This window comes from Lagenorhynchus albirostris, chromosome 4 (genome assembly GCF_949774975.1).
Source record: "Lagenorhynchus albirostris chromosome 4, mLagAlb1.1, whole genome shotgun sequence".
NCBI lineage: Eukaryota > Metazoa > Chordata > Mammalia > Artiodactyla > Delphinidae > Lagenorhynchus > Lagenorhynchus albirostris.
The window spans coordinates 20394356-20409357 of record NC_083098.1 but is presented as its reverse complement, the minus strand read 5'-3'; the positions used below and the strand labels follow the sequence as shown (position 1 = coordinate 20409357).

The 15002-nt window shown below is 38.7% G+C and overlaps 1 protein-coding gene across 6 annotated transcripts in view; it reads right to left on the bottom strand.

Annotated features, from left to right (window-relative positions):
* Window positions 1-15002, bottom strand: part of NFKB1 (nuclear factor kappa B subunit 1) — a 122437-nt gene that overhangs the window by 45631 nt on the left and 61804 nt on the right. For 5 of the 6 annotated variants that reach the window (XM_060147641.1, XM_060147636.1, XM_060147638.1 and 2 more), the window contains 2 exons: window positions 11186-11334; window positions 236-399 (listed from right to left, as the gene is read on the bottom strand). In XM_060147641.1, the coding sequence (XP_060003624.1) occupies window positions 236-399; window positions 11186-11334 (313 nt within the window). Of the gene's footprint in view, window positions 1-235; window positions 400-10405; window positions 10586-11185; window positions 11335-15002 lie in introns of those variants that run through there. The other variant, XM_060147642.1, reaches the window with a different exon arrangement.

The following is a 15002-nucleotide window of genomic DNA, read 5'->3' as shown; positions in this document are numbered from 1 at the left end:
AAGCTGGAAAGGGGGCTGAGGCCCGGCTTTGTATGCCAGTCTATGGGGGTACAGATTTTATTCTAGAAGTAGCAGGATGCCATCAAAGGTTTCTGAGCAGGGAAAGGGTGACAGCAGCTTGGGGTACAGACCAGGAGAAGGAGAAACCTGGGGCATAAGATGAGCACATGGTCTACACACAGGACAAGGAGAGCCAGAGCTCTCAAAGGAGCAAGGCTGGGAGAGTGATACTCACCTGTGAGCTGCCGGTCTCCTCCCCCTTCTGCTTGTAAATAGGCAAGATCAGGATGCACCAAAAGTCCGGGGTTATAGCCCCTTATACATGCATCTGTCATTCGTGCTTCCAGTGTTTCAAATACTTTTTTCTTTGTCACGTGAAGTATACCCAGGTTTGCAAAGCTGGAGAAAAAACAGTAACAGCAACGACAAACCAGAATTAGGCAGTCAATGACTAGAGAGTCCTGTTTTACCTTAGCTATGGATTGAGAAAAAATGCACAGGCCCTCAATCACTGGCCCTCAAACACATTACTATTTCTGCAGTGAAACATACAAAGCAGACTCACCAAATGGAATAATAAAGACTATAACCAGCTGCACATCATGTCAGGCTGGGTTTTGCCACCAAATCAGTCTGTGGTAAAATTAGAAAAATCTTTTCATTTTCAAAGCTTACTAGACTTGCAAATTATGAATAAGGGAGTGGGGTATACATATCTTAATAAGAAAGTTTTACCTAGACTCATTTTAAAGTATTTTTCTAGGAGAGTTGTATGAAAAGAAATTTTAGTTCCAAATATACTAACTTTTCTAACTTTTTAAAAAAGAATATGCAAAATACTATATTTAGAAGATTTTTTTTCTTTTGGCTCATCCCTGGGTTTCTAGACGGGATTTAATGTCTACCAGGAGTCCCATCTCCTCCTGGGCTGTCTCTAAGGTTGGAATTATTTATGACCACTAGAATGTCCAACTCTACATGTACTCAGTCTTGAGGTATACCTTCAATCAAGGATGGATAATTTTTTATATTGTGAAGCCTACATATCCATAAAACAAAATATGTTAATATGCTAACTAAAGCAATTAAAGGGATCTTTAAATATATAAAATGCTCCAGCCATTCATGTTTTAAAATAAAGTACATGAAACAAAGAAGTGTATTCAATAAATGTAATACAACAAACAGCACTTTACCAAGGAGACTCATTCGGTCAACAAATATTTATTTTGCTCCTTAGTACCAGGCAGCGTCCTGGGTGCTTCTGTCAACAGTAAAGGAATCCCTACCTTCATGGAGTTTATATGCTAGTGCAACAACAGAGAGGAAACAAACAAGTAAATTTTATAATTTAAAAGGTAAAAAGTGTTACCAAGAAAAATAAAGTAGGAATGGGGAAGAGGAAAGGCAGTAGTAGAAGGCACGGCACTTAAAAATAGGAAGAGGCCAGACAGGGCCTCACTGAAAAGATGTCAACTGAACAAAGACTTGAAGGAAGTAGGGGGTGAGACATGGATATATGGAAAAAGAACATTTGAGGTGGAAGGAACAGCAAGTACAAAGACCCTGAGGTAGGATCATGCCTGGTGTCCCCAAGACAACAATGGCAAACAGGCCAGTGTGGCTGGAGTGAGATGAACAAGGGGTCAGAAGTAAGTAAGGAGTTCAAAGAGATAAGTGGGGCACCGTTCTTTTAAAGCCTTGTAAGCTTTTGTAAGGACTTTTCTTTTCCTCTGGCTTTTACTCAGAGAGAAAAAAAAATATTAGCAGGAATATTAGAGGAAAGATAGAAATATTATGATAATTGGATCAAATGAAATAAAGAAGAAGATAATGTTGGAAAACTAGATAAACTAGGGAAAGAAAACATAGGAGGTGAAGGCTGAATGAGATGAGCACTCATACAGAGGCCCAGAGATGAAATGATACAGGTGTACAGACAGTGATGAAAAAAAGTAGGACAGCGGAGACAGACACCGAAAAGAAAATACAGAATATAAGCCCCTTGAGAGCAGAGATATCCAGTGACTAGAGACCTGGGTGCTTAATAAATGTCTACTGGATAAATAAATGCATGAATTAATCCAGCACAGAAAAACACGCAATATGACACATTGGTATGCATGGAGGCACAGGGGGATTTTCAGAAACAACACCTCCGTATTTTGGCCTTTTAGGCTTTACTCCTATACAGACACCACCCATAACTACAGGAAAACGAGGCTGATCTTCTAGGTAACAGCAATGATAAACACGTGTGCAGCACTTTACCACCTAGAAAGTGCTTTTCATGTATATTATCTAATTTAATCTCTGTGAAAAGTCATCATCTGTATTTTTCATTATGTGAATAATGGATTTACTCTGGAAATAAATGAACCAATACAGAAGTCAGTCTTCTACCTTAGGTAATGATAGAGCAACACAGACCGATTGAACCTTGCATTTTAAACAACAAAAAACATATGAAAAAATAGTTTTCAGACACTGAACAATAGGTGGCATAGGACAGTGAGCCTTAAGAAAAGGAAAACAAATAAGGTGAATTCTAAAATTATGCTGCCTTAATATCTAGAGCGAGCTTCCAGGCTGCAGTAAGGAAGGGGGAGCCCAAACAGGGCCTGCTGACCTCCCAGAGTTTAGGAGACAAAGGGGGTCAACAAGGGTAGAATTCACAGGCCGATACCTGAGAAGAAAGAACCACATACCGAGAGACACTCAGAGCATGTGTGTGAGGAAATGACCCAAGGCTGGGAAAAGAACAATCAGAAGCACAGGCAAAACAGCCCCTGGAGCACACACAGGGCTGGAATAGTTCAAGAAAGCTTGTGATACACGAAGTGTTAGGGTGTACAGTCAGAAAGGTATTGCCTTTGTAATGGCATCAAGCTAACCCTAGACTGAAGGCTGCTCTGGTCTCCCTAAAAAGGCTTAATAATAAGTCTAGAAAGGATCAAGCTATTCCCAAACTTAACTTCATCCCAATGCTCAAAAATATTTAGATGCATAGAAAATAAAAAATCCAACTACCCACAATCCAAAATTCAAAATGTCTACCATCCAATCAAAAATTACCAGGCATACAAAGAAACAGGAAAATATAACTCATAACGAGGAAAAAAATCATTCAATAGAAACAGATCCAGAAATGAAATGAGACAGAAAACAGAATTTGTAGGTAAGTACATGGAAAAGCTATGAGAGATATACTCCATATGGTCGAGAAGAAAGCATTAGTATGCGAAGGAGAGGCATGGAAGATATAAAAAAGACCCCCCCCTCAAAACCCACAGAGATGAAAACTACAACGTCTGAGAAGAAAAACACACCAGATGGGATTAAGAACATATTAGACAGTACAGACAAAAGATTAGTGAACTTGAGGACACAGTAAAAAAACTATCTGAAATGAAACTGAAAAGATGAAAAAAATTTTAAAAAGAAGAGATCATTAATGAGCTGTGGCATAATTTCAAATGGCCAAATATACATGAGGTTGACGTTTCAGAAGAGAAAAGAGAGGAGTGGATGGAAAAAATATTTTAAAAAATAATGGCTGAAAAGTTTTAACATTTAATAAAAACTATACACCCAGAGATCCAAGAATCTCAGTGAACCACAAAGCACAAGAAACATGAAGAATACAACACTAAAGCTTATCATAATCAAACTGCTGAAAACTAGCGATGAAGAGAAAATCTGAAAAGCTGACAGAGAAAAAAACTGACACACTATGTACAGAGGAATAAAGGTAAGAATGACAGGAGACTTCTTTTTGGAAACAAGGCAAGCCAGAAGACAGTGAAGCAGCATATTTTAAGGACATGAAAGAAAAACCGTGTCAACCTGTATTTCTATACTCCTCAAAAATATCTTTGAAAAACAAAAACAAAATAAAGACTTTAAGATGTACAACTGAAAGAATTTATCAGCAGCACACCAGTGGTATAAGAAAAATTAAAGGAAGTCATCACATGGGTAAGTATAAAATACTTTCTTTCCCTTATTTAAAAGTTTCTTTAAAAGATAACTGACGATTTAAAGCAAAAATAAAAAACAATAAATGGTGGGATTTACAACATATGCAGATGTAAAATATATGACATAATAGCACAAAGGTCAAGAGAGGGGAAATGAAAATATACTGTTAACATGCTATACATAGAGAGATATAATGCTACTTGAAGGTAGACTATGATAAGTTAAAGATGTATAGTATAAACCTAAAACAATGGCTAAAAAATACAAAGAGGTATAAATCTAAAAGGAGATAAATGAAATGACAAATAATCAATTAATCTAAAAGAAGGCAGGGGAAGGGGGAATGAAGAATAGATATGACAAGCAGAAAACAAACAGCAAGAGGGCAGATTTAAACACAGCCATATCAGTAATCATATTAAATAAAAGTCACCTAAACACCCCACTAAAAGACAGCGTATGTGAGACTGAATACAAAGTAAGACCCAAGTATATGCAGTGCATACTTACTTTGAATATAAACACACAAAAAGGTTAAAACTAAGAGGATGGGGAAAAAAATGTTCCAAGCTAACATTATTCAAAAGAAAGCTGAAGTAACTATATTAGTTTCAGTCAAGGTAAATTCCAGAGCAAAGAATATTACCAGCAATAAAAAAGAAGGTCATTTCATAATGATAAAGGAATCAATTAATTAAGAGGACATAAGAATCCTAAATTTTTATGCATCTAATAAAAGAGCTTCACAATACGAGAAGCAAAATCTTATAGAACTGAAAAGAGAAATAGATGTATTTATGAATACTGTCAGATTTTAATACTCTTCTCTCAATAATTAATAGAACAAGTAGAGAGAAAATTAGTAAGGAGAGAAAAGCTTTGAACAAACAACCTGACCCAAATGACATTTACAGAACATGCGTTCAATCTGATCTGACTAAACATTCTTTTTTAAGGGCACCAGGAACATTTACCAAGACAGACCAGGGCTTCCCTGGTGGCACAGTGGTTGAGAATCTGCCTGCCAATGCAGGGGATACGGGTTCGAGCCCTGGTCTGGGAAGATCCCACATGCCGCGGAGCAACTAGGCCCGTGAGCCACAACTACTGAGCCTGTGCGTCTGGAGCCTGTGCTCCGCAAAAAGAGAAGCCGTGATAGTGAGAGGCCCGTGCACCGCGATGAAGAGTGTCCCCCACTTGCCGCAACTAGAGAAAGCCCTCGCACTGAAACGAAGACCCAACACAGTCAAAAATAAATAAATAAATAATTTTTTTAAAAAAAGGACTGACTTAAAAAAAAGACAGACCATATTCCCTCCATAAAACAAGCCTCAATATATTTAAAAGGAATCAAATGATACCAAATATTCTCTTACCACAATGGAACTAAATCAGATATCAGTAACGAAGTTACCTAGGTAGGAGTACATTTAAATCAAGACTGGCCACGCAGTAATTAATTGTTGAAGGTGGGTGACGGGTACAACGAAGGCTCACTATGCTATTCTTTCTACTTTTGTATATGTTTGGAAATTTCTATAATAAAGTGCAAAAGAAAAATGAGAGCAGACATTATTAGGATAAAAAACAGAAAAAAACAAGGATCATAAATGTTAACATGTGAGAATGCAAAATGGCGCAGCCACTTTGGAAAACAACTTGGCAGTTTCTTTTTCTTCTTTTTTTTTTTTTTTTGCCACACCATGCGGCACGTGGAACTTCCCTGACCAGGGATCGAATCCGTTCCCACTGCAGTGGAAGCCTGGAGTAGTCTTAACCACCGGACCACCAGGGAGGTCCAACGATTTGGCAGTTTCTTATCAAGATAAACATATTCTTAGCACACATCCCTACAATTCCACTCCTCAGTATTTACCCAAGCCAAGAAAAATGAAAACTTATGTTCACACAAAAGGTGGCTTTGTTCTGAAAAACTGGAAACAAACCAGATGGCCTTCAACAGGTGGATAAACTGTGATATAGCAACACAATGCAACAATGCAACAGTACTTATTAACTAAAAGGAATTAACTACTGACAGACTCAGCAATCTGGAGGAATCTGAAATACATTATGCTAAGTGAAACAAGTCAGACCCAAAAAGGCTACATATTGTAGGATTGCATTTGCATATCATTCTGGAAAAGGCAAAACCATGGGGGTAGAACAGATCAGAGGTTGCCAGTGCCTAGAGCTGGGGGGGAACCTGACTCCAAAGGGTCACACAGGGATTTTCAGGATGGGGGATGGGGGGAGGGAATAAAACTATTCTACGCCTTAATTGTGGTGATTATATGAGTATTTATCAAAACTCACAGAACTGTATACTTTAAAGGGTGACTGTTACAGTATTTAAATTAATTTCAAAAAGTTTTAGAAAGACAGGTTATCACAGTTAATAATGGGTTAGTAACGGGACTGGGACTACAATCCTGTTTCTTACTCAAAATGCCATATTCTTACACATCAGTGGTTTTCAAAGTATACTCTCCAGACAAGCAGCATCAGCATCACCCAAGAATTTATTAAAATGCAAATTCTTGGGCCTTATCCCAACCCTACTGAATCAGAAACTCAGGGTGGCGCTCAGCCATCCATGGTTTAACAAGCCCTCCAGGTGATTCTGATGGCCCCTGAAGTCTGTGAACCACTGCTCTACACGATGAGACAGGGCAATGAGATCAGGATCTCTGGAAGTAGGGCCTGGCATCAGTATTTTTACAAAGTGACCAAAGGTGACTTTAATTAGCAGCCAGGTTTGAAAACCTCTACACTGTGCCAGATGCTGCCATCATTACGATCGTCTGGGAACTGCCTCTGCCCTTTGGCTAGGTTCAAATCCCCAGGTCCTTGGGCTGGGATTCTAAAGTGCCTCCTCCGTCTGGCCTTTCTTCACCTCCAGACTCAAATATTGACTTCACGGCTGGCCCGAGATTTAAAAGCAGCCCTTGACTCACAATACACACCCTAGGTTTGGAAGTTGGATACTTCCAATCTCAGTCCAGACCTTGCCCATTTTCTCCAAACAGCTCCTTTTCTGTGCATTAAGGTTGAACCATATGAAACTGCCAGTAGCTAACTGTTCTTGCATCTACAAAAATAGCAATTTACTATGATCTGCATTAGTTCATTGAGGGAAGACTTGCTTCTGTTTTGCATTTTTATATTTCTATATCTACTTCGAGTGCTTACCATTGGTATATGCGGGAAATACTAGTTTAAAAAAAAGAAAAACTTCACATCTCTCTAAATCAGGGCTGCCAGGAAGCAAGCAGAGGGTGTGGTGATTATTGGTGAGGAAGGTGGCTTAAAGCAAAGTCAAGTAACAGTTTCCATTGAATGCAAATTTCAGAGAACTAAAATGCTGTTGAAACAAACTGCTGATATTCAGGATAGAAAATAAAACACCAAAGATTATTTTTATGAGGACAGGCACGAAGGACTAACTAAATAAGTGAGTAGGAAATAAAAAGTCAAAATTAAAGCTAACTAAAAGAAGTTAAAAGGACAAGCCCCTCAAATTAAACCAATCAAACTTACAATCATGACTTAGTTATCTAAAACATGAATAGTTTAATATAGATAAGAAAATATCTTCGAAAATATAAATTAAATTTTACTGAGAACTCATGCTGAGAGTAAAGTGAAGAGAAACACTCCAAAGAAAGGTCATTCTTTTGGTTTTGATCATTTAGAAGTTATTTATCTTCTCAATGTCATTTTCCATATACCTTTTTTTTTTCTTTTTGGCCACACCAAGTCCGGCATGCACCATCTTAGCTCCCCAACCAGGGATCGAATGCGTGGCCCCTGCATTGGAAGCGCAGAGTCTTAACCACTGGACCACCAGGGAAGTCCCTCCATTTATCTTTTTTGATGTGGTGGATTGATGCCCAGCTTATGAATTTATACTCTTAACCTAAACTGTATTGAAAACTGCTTATCATGGTTCTGTTTCTAGTATTGACAAGTCTAAGGAATAACTCTGGCTATCTTCCTAAATTTCTCTATATGCTATTCTTACCTACAAGTTAGAACTAAATAAGAATAATCGTTGATATCCTGTAAATACACATGAGGCAAGTTGGCTCATGTTATTTCATAGTATTAGCTAATGTTAGTTCAGTGTAGAATTTGGATGTAAAGGGCCTGGAGGTAGATTCTGTAGCCTAACATTCAGATTTTATAAGGGAAGAAATTAAAGTCCCCAAGAAGTCATGCAAATTGCCCCCAGTCCTACTGTTGTGAGTGACAGAACTGGAAACAGAATTCTGGTTTCCAGACCCCCAGCATGAGACTCTTTCTACTAAAATGCAACAGGTTCTGGCATTAGAAACTTAAAAAAAAATAAGAGAGACAAATGAAATCGTGAAGGAAATACTGCATTTGGGGAAACACTGTACGCAAAAGTTTCTCAGTTAAAAATCGAATTATAAAAGGAGTACCAAGGTTTCACAGAGCACTCTGAATGGGAGAGGCTACTGAGTCTACTGTAACTCTTAGGTGGCATCCTCTTGCTTACATTTCTTGGTGAAACTGCATAGTATTAGAAAACCCCACAGAGCTATGACCAGACATCTTGATGATCACAGGTACAAGTTTAGATGCTCAAACTGTTGAACGAATGAATGAATGAATGAATTCCAACTACCGAACCCCTCATGCCAGCACTAAAAGAGAGTAACAGATTTCCTCACTTTCCTTGGAGACAAGGAATTTACTTTTACTCCTGCTGTAGGTCCCAAATTAAATAACCATTAGTTCCTCCCCAAATCCTCAAAGACTACGAAGGCAAACCACAGAAACACCAAATTACAGATACCATACTGGAATGTTTATAATAACAAATATTGTTAGTAGGGAAACTTCATGTATAATTTCCTCTGAAGGATATGATTATCACACACATTAAACAGGACCAAAGAGAATATACACTTCGTACTGACAGTAGCCTACTCGAGTAAATCTGCAGAGACACTACGTGATCAATTAGGCCGAAACTCTTTGACAATTACCCTGCATTTCAAAGCTCTCATAGGTCAGTCAGGAACTGTAAGGGTATTCCAAAACAAACGATGACCAACTGTGACACACAAGAGGAAACAGGCCAGCCTTTCAAGAGGATGTTGAAACAAGGTCATTTAAAGCATAGTTGAATTTTTCAAATCAATTTAGGCTTCTTCCTCCAATCTAGAGTTTTTTTTTTCTCTGACATCAAAAGAATCAGATTTTAGTGACTTAAAAGAAAGCTCTCTAGGTTTTTCACACTTGAAAATTTTAACAGTCAAACAAAGAAATACCAAGGAACATGAAAGTTCAACCTCCCCAATAACAGCCAACTTGAAACCTGATCAGAATTCAAAGCCTGAAATGTTACCATCAGCTTAATTATAGTTGATTTAAACAATTCCTTTCTTTTGAGTGAACAGTCTAGATTAACTGGGATTTTACTGTAAACTATTTAAACCAGTATTAGGAAGCCCTGAAAGATATTCCTGAAAATTAGACAAATTTAATTAAAAATTTCTTTTGAATTGAATTTATTTCTATAATACTTCATTCATTAAAAATGGCTTGTTTTATCTCTCTGACCAACCCTTAAATGAATATGTCTCTTTGTATTTACATTTCAAGTCTAATGAATGCCAAGACAAATTTATAATCCTTGGTTGTACACACTTTAAAAAAAAATTGAAGTATGGTTGCTGTACAATATTATATGTTACAGGTGTACAATATAGTGATTCAAAAATTTTAAAGGTTATACTCTTTAGTTATTATAAAATATTGGCTGTATTCCCCATTTGTACAATATATCCTTGTAGCTTATTTTATACCTAGTAGTTTGTACGTCTTAATCCCCTACTCCTATATTGCCCCTCCCCCCTTCCCCCTCTCCCCACTCATTTGTTCTCTATTATCTGTGGATCTGTTTCCTTTTTGTTATACTTACTAGTTTATTTTTTAGATTCCATACATGAGCGATATCATACAGTATTTGTCTTTGTCTGACTTACTTCACTTAGCATAATACCTTCCAGGTCCATCCATGTTGCTGCAAAATTTCATCCTTTTTTTATGGCTGAGTAGTATTCTATTGTGTATATGTATATACACACATCTTCATCATATATATATACATATACCACATCTTCTTTATTCATTCATCTGTTGATAGACACTTAGGGTGCTTCCATATTTTGGCAATTATAAATAATGCTGCTATGAACACTGGGGTGCATGTACCTTTTTGAATTAGTGTTTTGGGTTTTTTGGATATATACCCAAGAGTGGAATTGCTGTGTCATATGGTAGTTCTAGTTTTAGTTTTTTGAGAAACCTCCATACTGTTTTCCACAGTGGCTGCACCAATTTACATCCCCACAAACAGTGTTTGAGAGTTCCCTTTTCTCCACACCCTCACCAACATTTGTTCTTTGTGTTCTCTTTGATGACAGCCATTCTGACAGGTGTGAGGTGGCATCTCACTGTGGTATTGATCTGCATCCCTGACACTCAGCGAGATCAAGAATCTTTTCATATGCCTGTTGGCCACCTGCAAGTCCTCTTTGGAGAAGTGTCTATTCAGGTCCTCTGCCCATTTTTTAATCCGGTTGTTTGTTATTTTGATGTTGAGTTGAATGAGCTGTTTGTATGTTTGGGAAATTAAGCCCTTATCATTTCTGTGCACACTTTCTAAGCAACACAGAACTGAAATAATATTTACCTATCCACTTCATGCTCAACATGTTCACACTGTAAATCGAGAATCAATAGTTCATTAAGGGAATCACCAAAGGTATGATATCATCCATAAAGTGTTGATTTCTGCTATAGCCAGTTTTCTTCTAATTTGTCCTTATCCTTATTTCCAGAAGGAAAACATTGCTAAAAGTGGCACACATGTCTCATAGGTCAAGTGACTGCATAATTTATCATCCAAACTGGGCCACTTTTGAGAGTGAAAGGGAGTGCTATAAATAATTAGGCCAGGACAACAGGTACAAAGTGGGTTGTATCAGGGAAATCCAGACAAGTGGGCACCTTACTCTTTGGAGTCCTCGGAGTCCCAGTGAGAGCTCAAATTTTCATTTTCTGGGGCTCTCTGAGGGTCTTGGAAAGACCCTTAATAAAAAGGGCCTGTTCCCTGGCTGCCATGTTTGATGTGCACCTCCCTTCCACCACATCATACACCCTCACTTACCCGACCACCATGTCCTTGGGTCCAGCAGTTACAGTGCAGATGCCATCCTCACAGTGTTTTCCCACCAGGCTGTGTGCATGCAGGTGGATGTTTTTTCCATTTGTGACCAACTGAACAATAACCTTTGCAGGTCCCACATAGTTGCAGATCTATATAAGAAGCACATTTCAAAGTTAGCACATCTGACTATATTACAACATGGGAAAATGCTTAAGACACGCCAGTTAAGTATAAAAAGTGTGATATAAAATTAAGCATATCTGTACATATACGACCACAGCTCGGTTTTGAAAAATATGTGAACAAATGATGAGATGGAAATAAATTAAAATGCTAATGGCGGTTGTTTTGGGTGTGAAACATATTCTGCAGGAAGCAGACCATTTAAAATACAGCACGTATTGTTAACACTGGAAGGAAGAGCACATCTTGGAGGATGCTGTATCCCCTTGCTACTAACCAAGAACACAGTTTCAGCTGCACCTTCATTGCATTTTTGGTCATAAAAGCTGGGTAAAAGATCAGTGAGAAGGGTATTGGGGTTGATTGATTGATGGAAACCAAGAGAAGGAAAGAGGTGACCAGAAAGAGTCCGTCCTAACTCTCTGCCATGAGATTGGGCAGGAGAGAGAGTCTTGCCCAGGGACCTGGCTATGAAGCTTGGCCATGGACGCCCAAGCCCATGGAATTGGCCTGCAGTGATCTGTTTCTTTAATTCAAATAAGTGTACTACCTAAGTGCAAACCCTTAGATCTGACACCTGTTTAGCTCTTGTTTTAGAAGATTTTTCCATTTAAAGTAACTTATAGTTTTTATTGTTATACCTTTAAAATGATGACAATAGCAATAAAAAGAAAACTGCAAGGAGATAATGACATTTTAAGTAAAGAGAGCTTGGACACCCTTTCTCCTCTAGTTGGTTCTCCAGCCCTCTATAGGAGACCACAGATTCCTTCCTTGAGAAAGCCCCAACACTAAAACCATACTCACAGAAAAGACCAATGGCTTTATTTTTAAACTTCCTGAATATTATAAGTCAGAAAGCTGTGATAAATTCAGCCAAACTGTTGGAAATGCACTGTATCTCCTCAAAGGGTGGCCGGCTATCCTCGTTTGCCCGGGAATGAGGGGGTTTCCTGGGATGCAGCACTTTCAGGGCTAACCTAACTCCTTAGCTAACCTAACTCCAGGTCACCCTAACTCCTTAGCTCATATTGCCTCTTTTTAAGGAAGTATATGACCTAAATCCAGGACCTCCCAACTATACAATCGTTAGAAATATTTCAATCTGCACAAGCAACCCTTAGCTCAGAAGAAAGAGAAAGTAGATAGAAATCTCATGTAGCGATGGATCCTTGATGGATGTCTTTCTGAGATATACTTGAGGAAGAACCTACGCTTGCCAGTAAAATTGCTTGGAAACAGAATTCCTTTCCACCAATCTACTTCTACTATAAATACCATCATATGAATTTATATTCCATTGAGGCATGATTTTGTTAGGATTTTTTCAGTATGGATTTTTTTCCCCAATCCAATCTCCCACTCTAAGAGTTGAGGAAAAGTTGATCAGAACTGGGATTATTCCCCAGAGGCTTTCGGGGGAGAGAAGTTTCCTCTCCTGAACAAAGGACAGACTCCCCTCTGTCCACAGTGTAGCTCCACTGGAAACCTTAGGGCCTCTCTGCCTGAACCCAGGCTCAGAACCGCTGCAAAAGTTTGCTTCCCAACCCACTAACACCCCTTCCCAAGGAGCAGGGCCACCTGCGGGAATGTCCTCCAGTCCTTGCAGAGCAAGCTAATCGCAAAGAATGCTTAGGATTAAATTAGCTTCTGACCACCTCAGAGCACAAATAAATAATTTCTTAAATAGGTTAAACACTTAAAAAGCCCCCTGGGCATAAAACCAATTATGAACTTAGTGCTTTCCCTTTTATAACAGGTAGAAAGCCTTTGCCCTTCAGGGTAGGACAGGGAATGAAAAGTTCTGGGTTTGCTCCAAAGTTGGCTGTTGTCCCTACATACTCCCTGGACTGCTGATGTCAGTTCTGTGTCTTGGTGTCAACATCTGAAATCAGCCTTTGTTATGATGACATATTTCACAGGGACTTCTTTGACAGTAAATAAACAGTGAAAGAGCATGAAATAGACCATGTCATTTCACTTTTAAGTGCACTGAGCATAGGAATGCAACAGTGTAAGGCATGACGAAATGCTTCACTTGGGTGAAATCAGGTAGGCTTTCCACTTAAGCAGGACACCAGAAGGAATCCATCCATTAAAGCCCAATCCCTTTGGATATCTGGACCCTTCAACGTTACCACTAGGACGGAATCAGTCACAGGCACTGAAGGAAAGAGGTGGGAGGTCTCCTCAAAAAGTACTCACATCTTTTTCTTGCTATTACTTCATGATCGAAGGGTGGCAAGAATGAGGAACTGGGTAGTCTCTGAGGTAAAGGGCCTGAAAAATGTGCCAATGACTAATGTGCTGTTTGATCCATTTGAAAGAGCTCAAGTCAGCATGGCATCATCTGGTTTTTCACATAGGCCACAGGGCAACGACAGGGAGGCCCCTGGGTTTTGTGGACTTTCCAAAATACTGACTGAAGGAAGAAAGCTGAGGCATGGGGACACACAAAAAAATACTATTTTCTATTTTCAGGCTCTATGGCTAATGAAGACAGTGGAATTCTACCTTAGGGGAGGGAATACTTCATAAAATGCCACAATGACGGAGAGCTATTTGCAACTGACTCAGAAATTCATTTGTTCTACGGAGAATCAGATTATTTTTATTCAGCCTCCCTTTTACTTCTTTGCATAGTGCTTCCCTTGAAAATTAAGTTTATAGAAAGCAACTGTGTCTGCCAGAAAGGGTGGGTTATTTTTTAAAGAGTCTGAGCATAGCAAGCTTTTAATAAACACTATTGGCTTAAATACAAGTTAAGCTATCACTTAGAGCCAAGGAGACAAAGGTGACAATTAGCTACCAAGGGACACAGGGAGAGCATGGACTTGACAGACAGACTAGCTAGGTTTGAAGACAGTTCCACTGTTTACTACTTCTGTGACCTTGGGCAGTGTTCAGCTCATCTGTAAGACGGGGATGATAACAGGACCTCACAGGTTTGTGATGAGGATTAAAGACATTAACGCATGGAAAGTCTTGAGGACCACTGCCCAGTAAATAACAGCAATACACAGTGTTAACCACGATCTTATTACTGTAATACATTCCTCTACCTAGAGACCTTTAAATAATACAACTGCCCTGAGGTGAATGTTTATAAATCCCGTTTCAAGGCAGGTGGCTGGAATAAATGACCAATGCAGGCCACTTCTATTCCTAGGGTAAGATTTTTTTCCAGAGTGACATATTTATTTTACTGGGCTTTGTTATTTATTTATTTATTTTAGTAATAATTATGTTATTGTAGTAATACCTATCATTCTTGGAGGTGCTCAGGTTTCCTTGGCTTCCTTGATGAAATGAAGCCTTTCTTCCAGGAGCTTTATGACTCAATACCTACTGATGACCACAGGCTAGATCTGCCTTTTGAGTAAGAAACAGAAGCCAGGTATCTCAGATAATACCAAACTTAGTCAAATCACCTCCTTTTATTTAAAGCAACTAACTCTGTCATGCTCTGGAAAAGTGCATACTGGTTCTTTAAAGCTGATTAAGAGAAGTAACCTAGAATTTTCTAAGAATCAGATTTTGAAAGGTCCACTTTACTTGCTGAGTTAATAATTTGGACATATCACTTTGGCAGAATGTAGAGTCAACATGAATATGAGACGTGACACATGAAGTA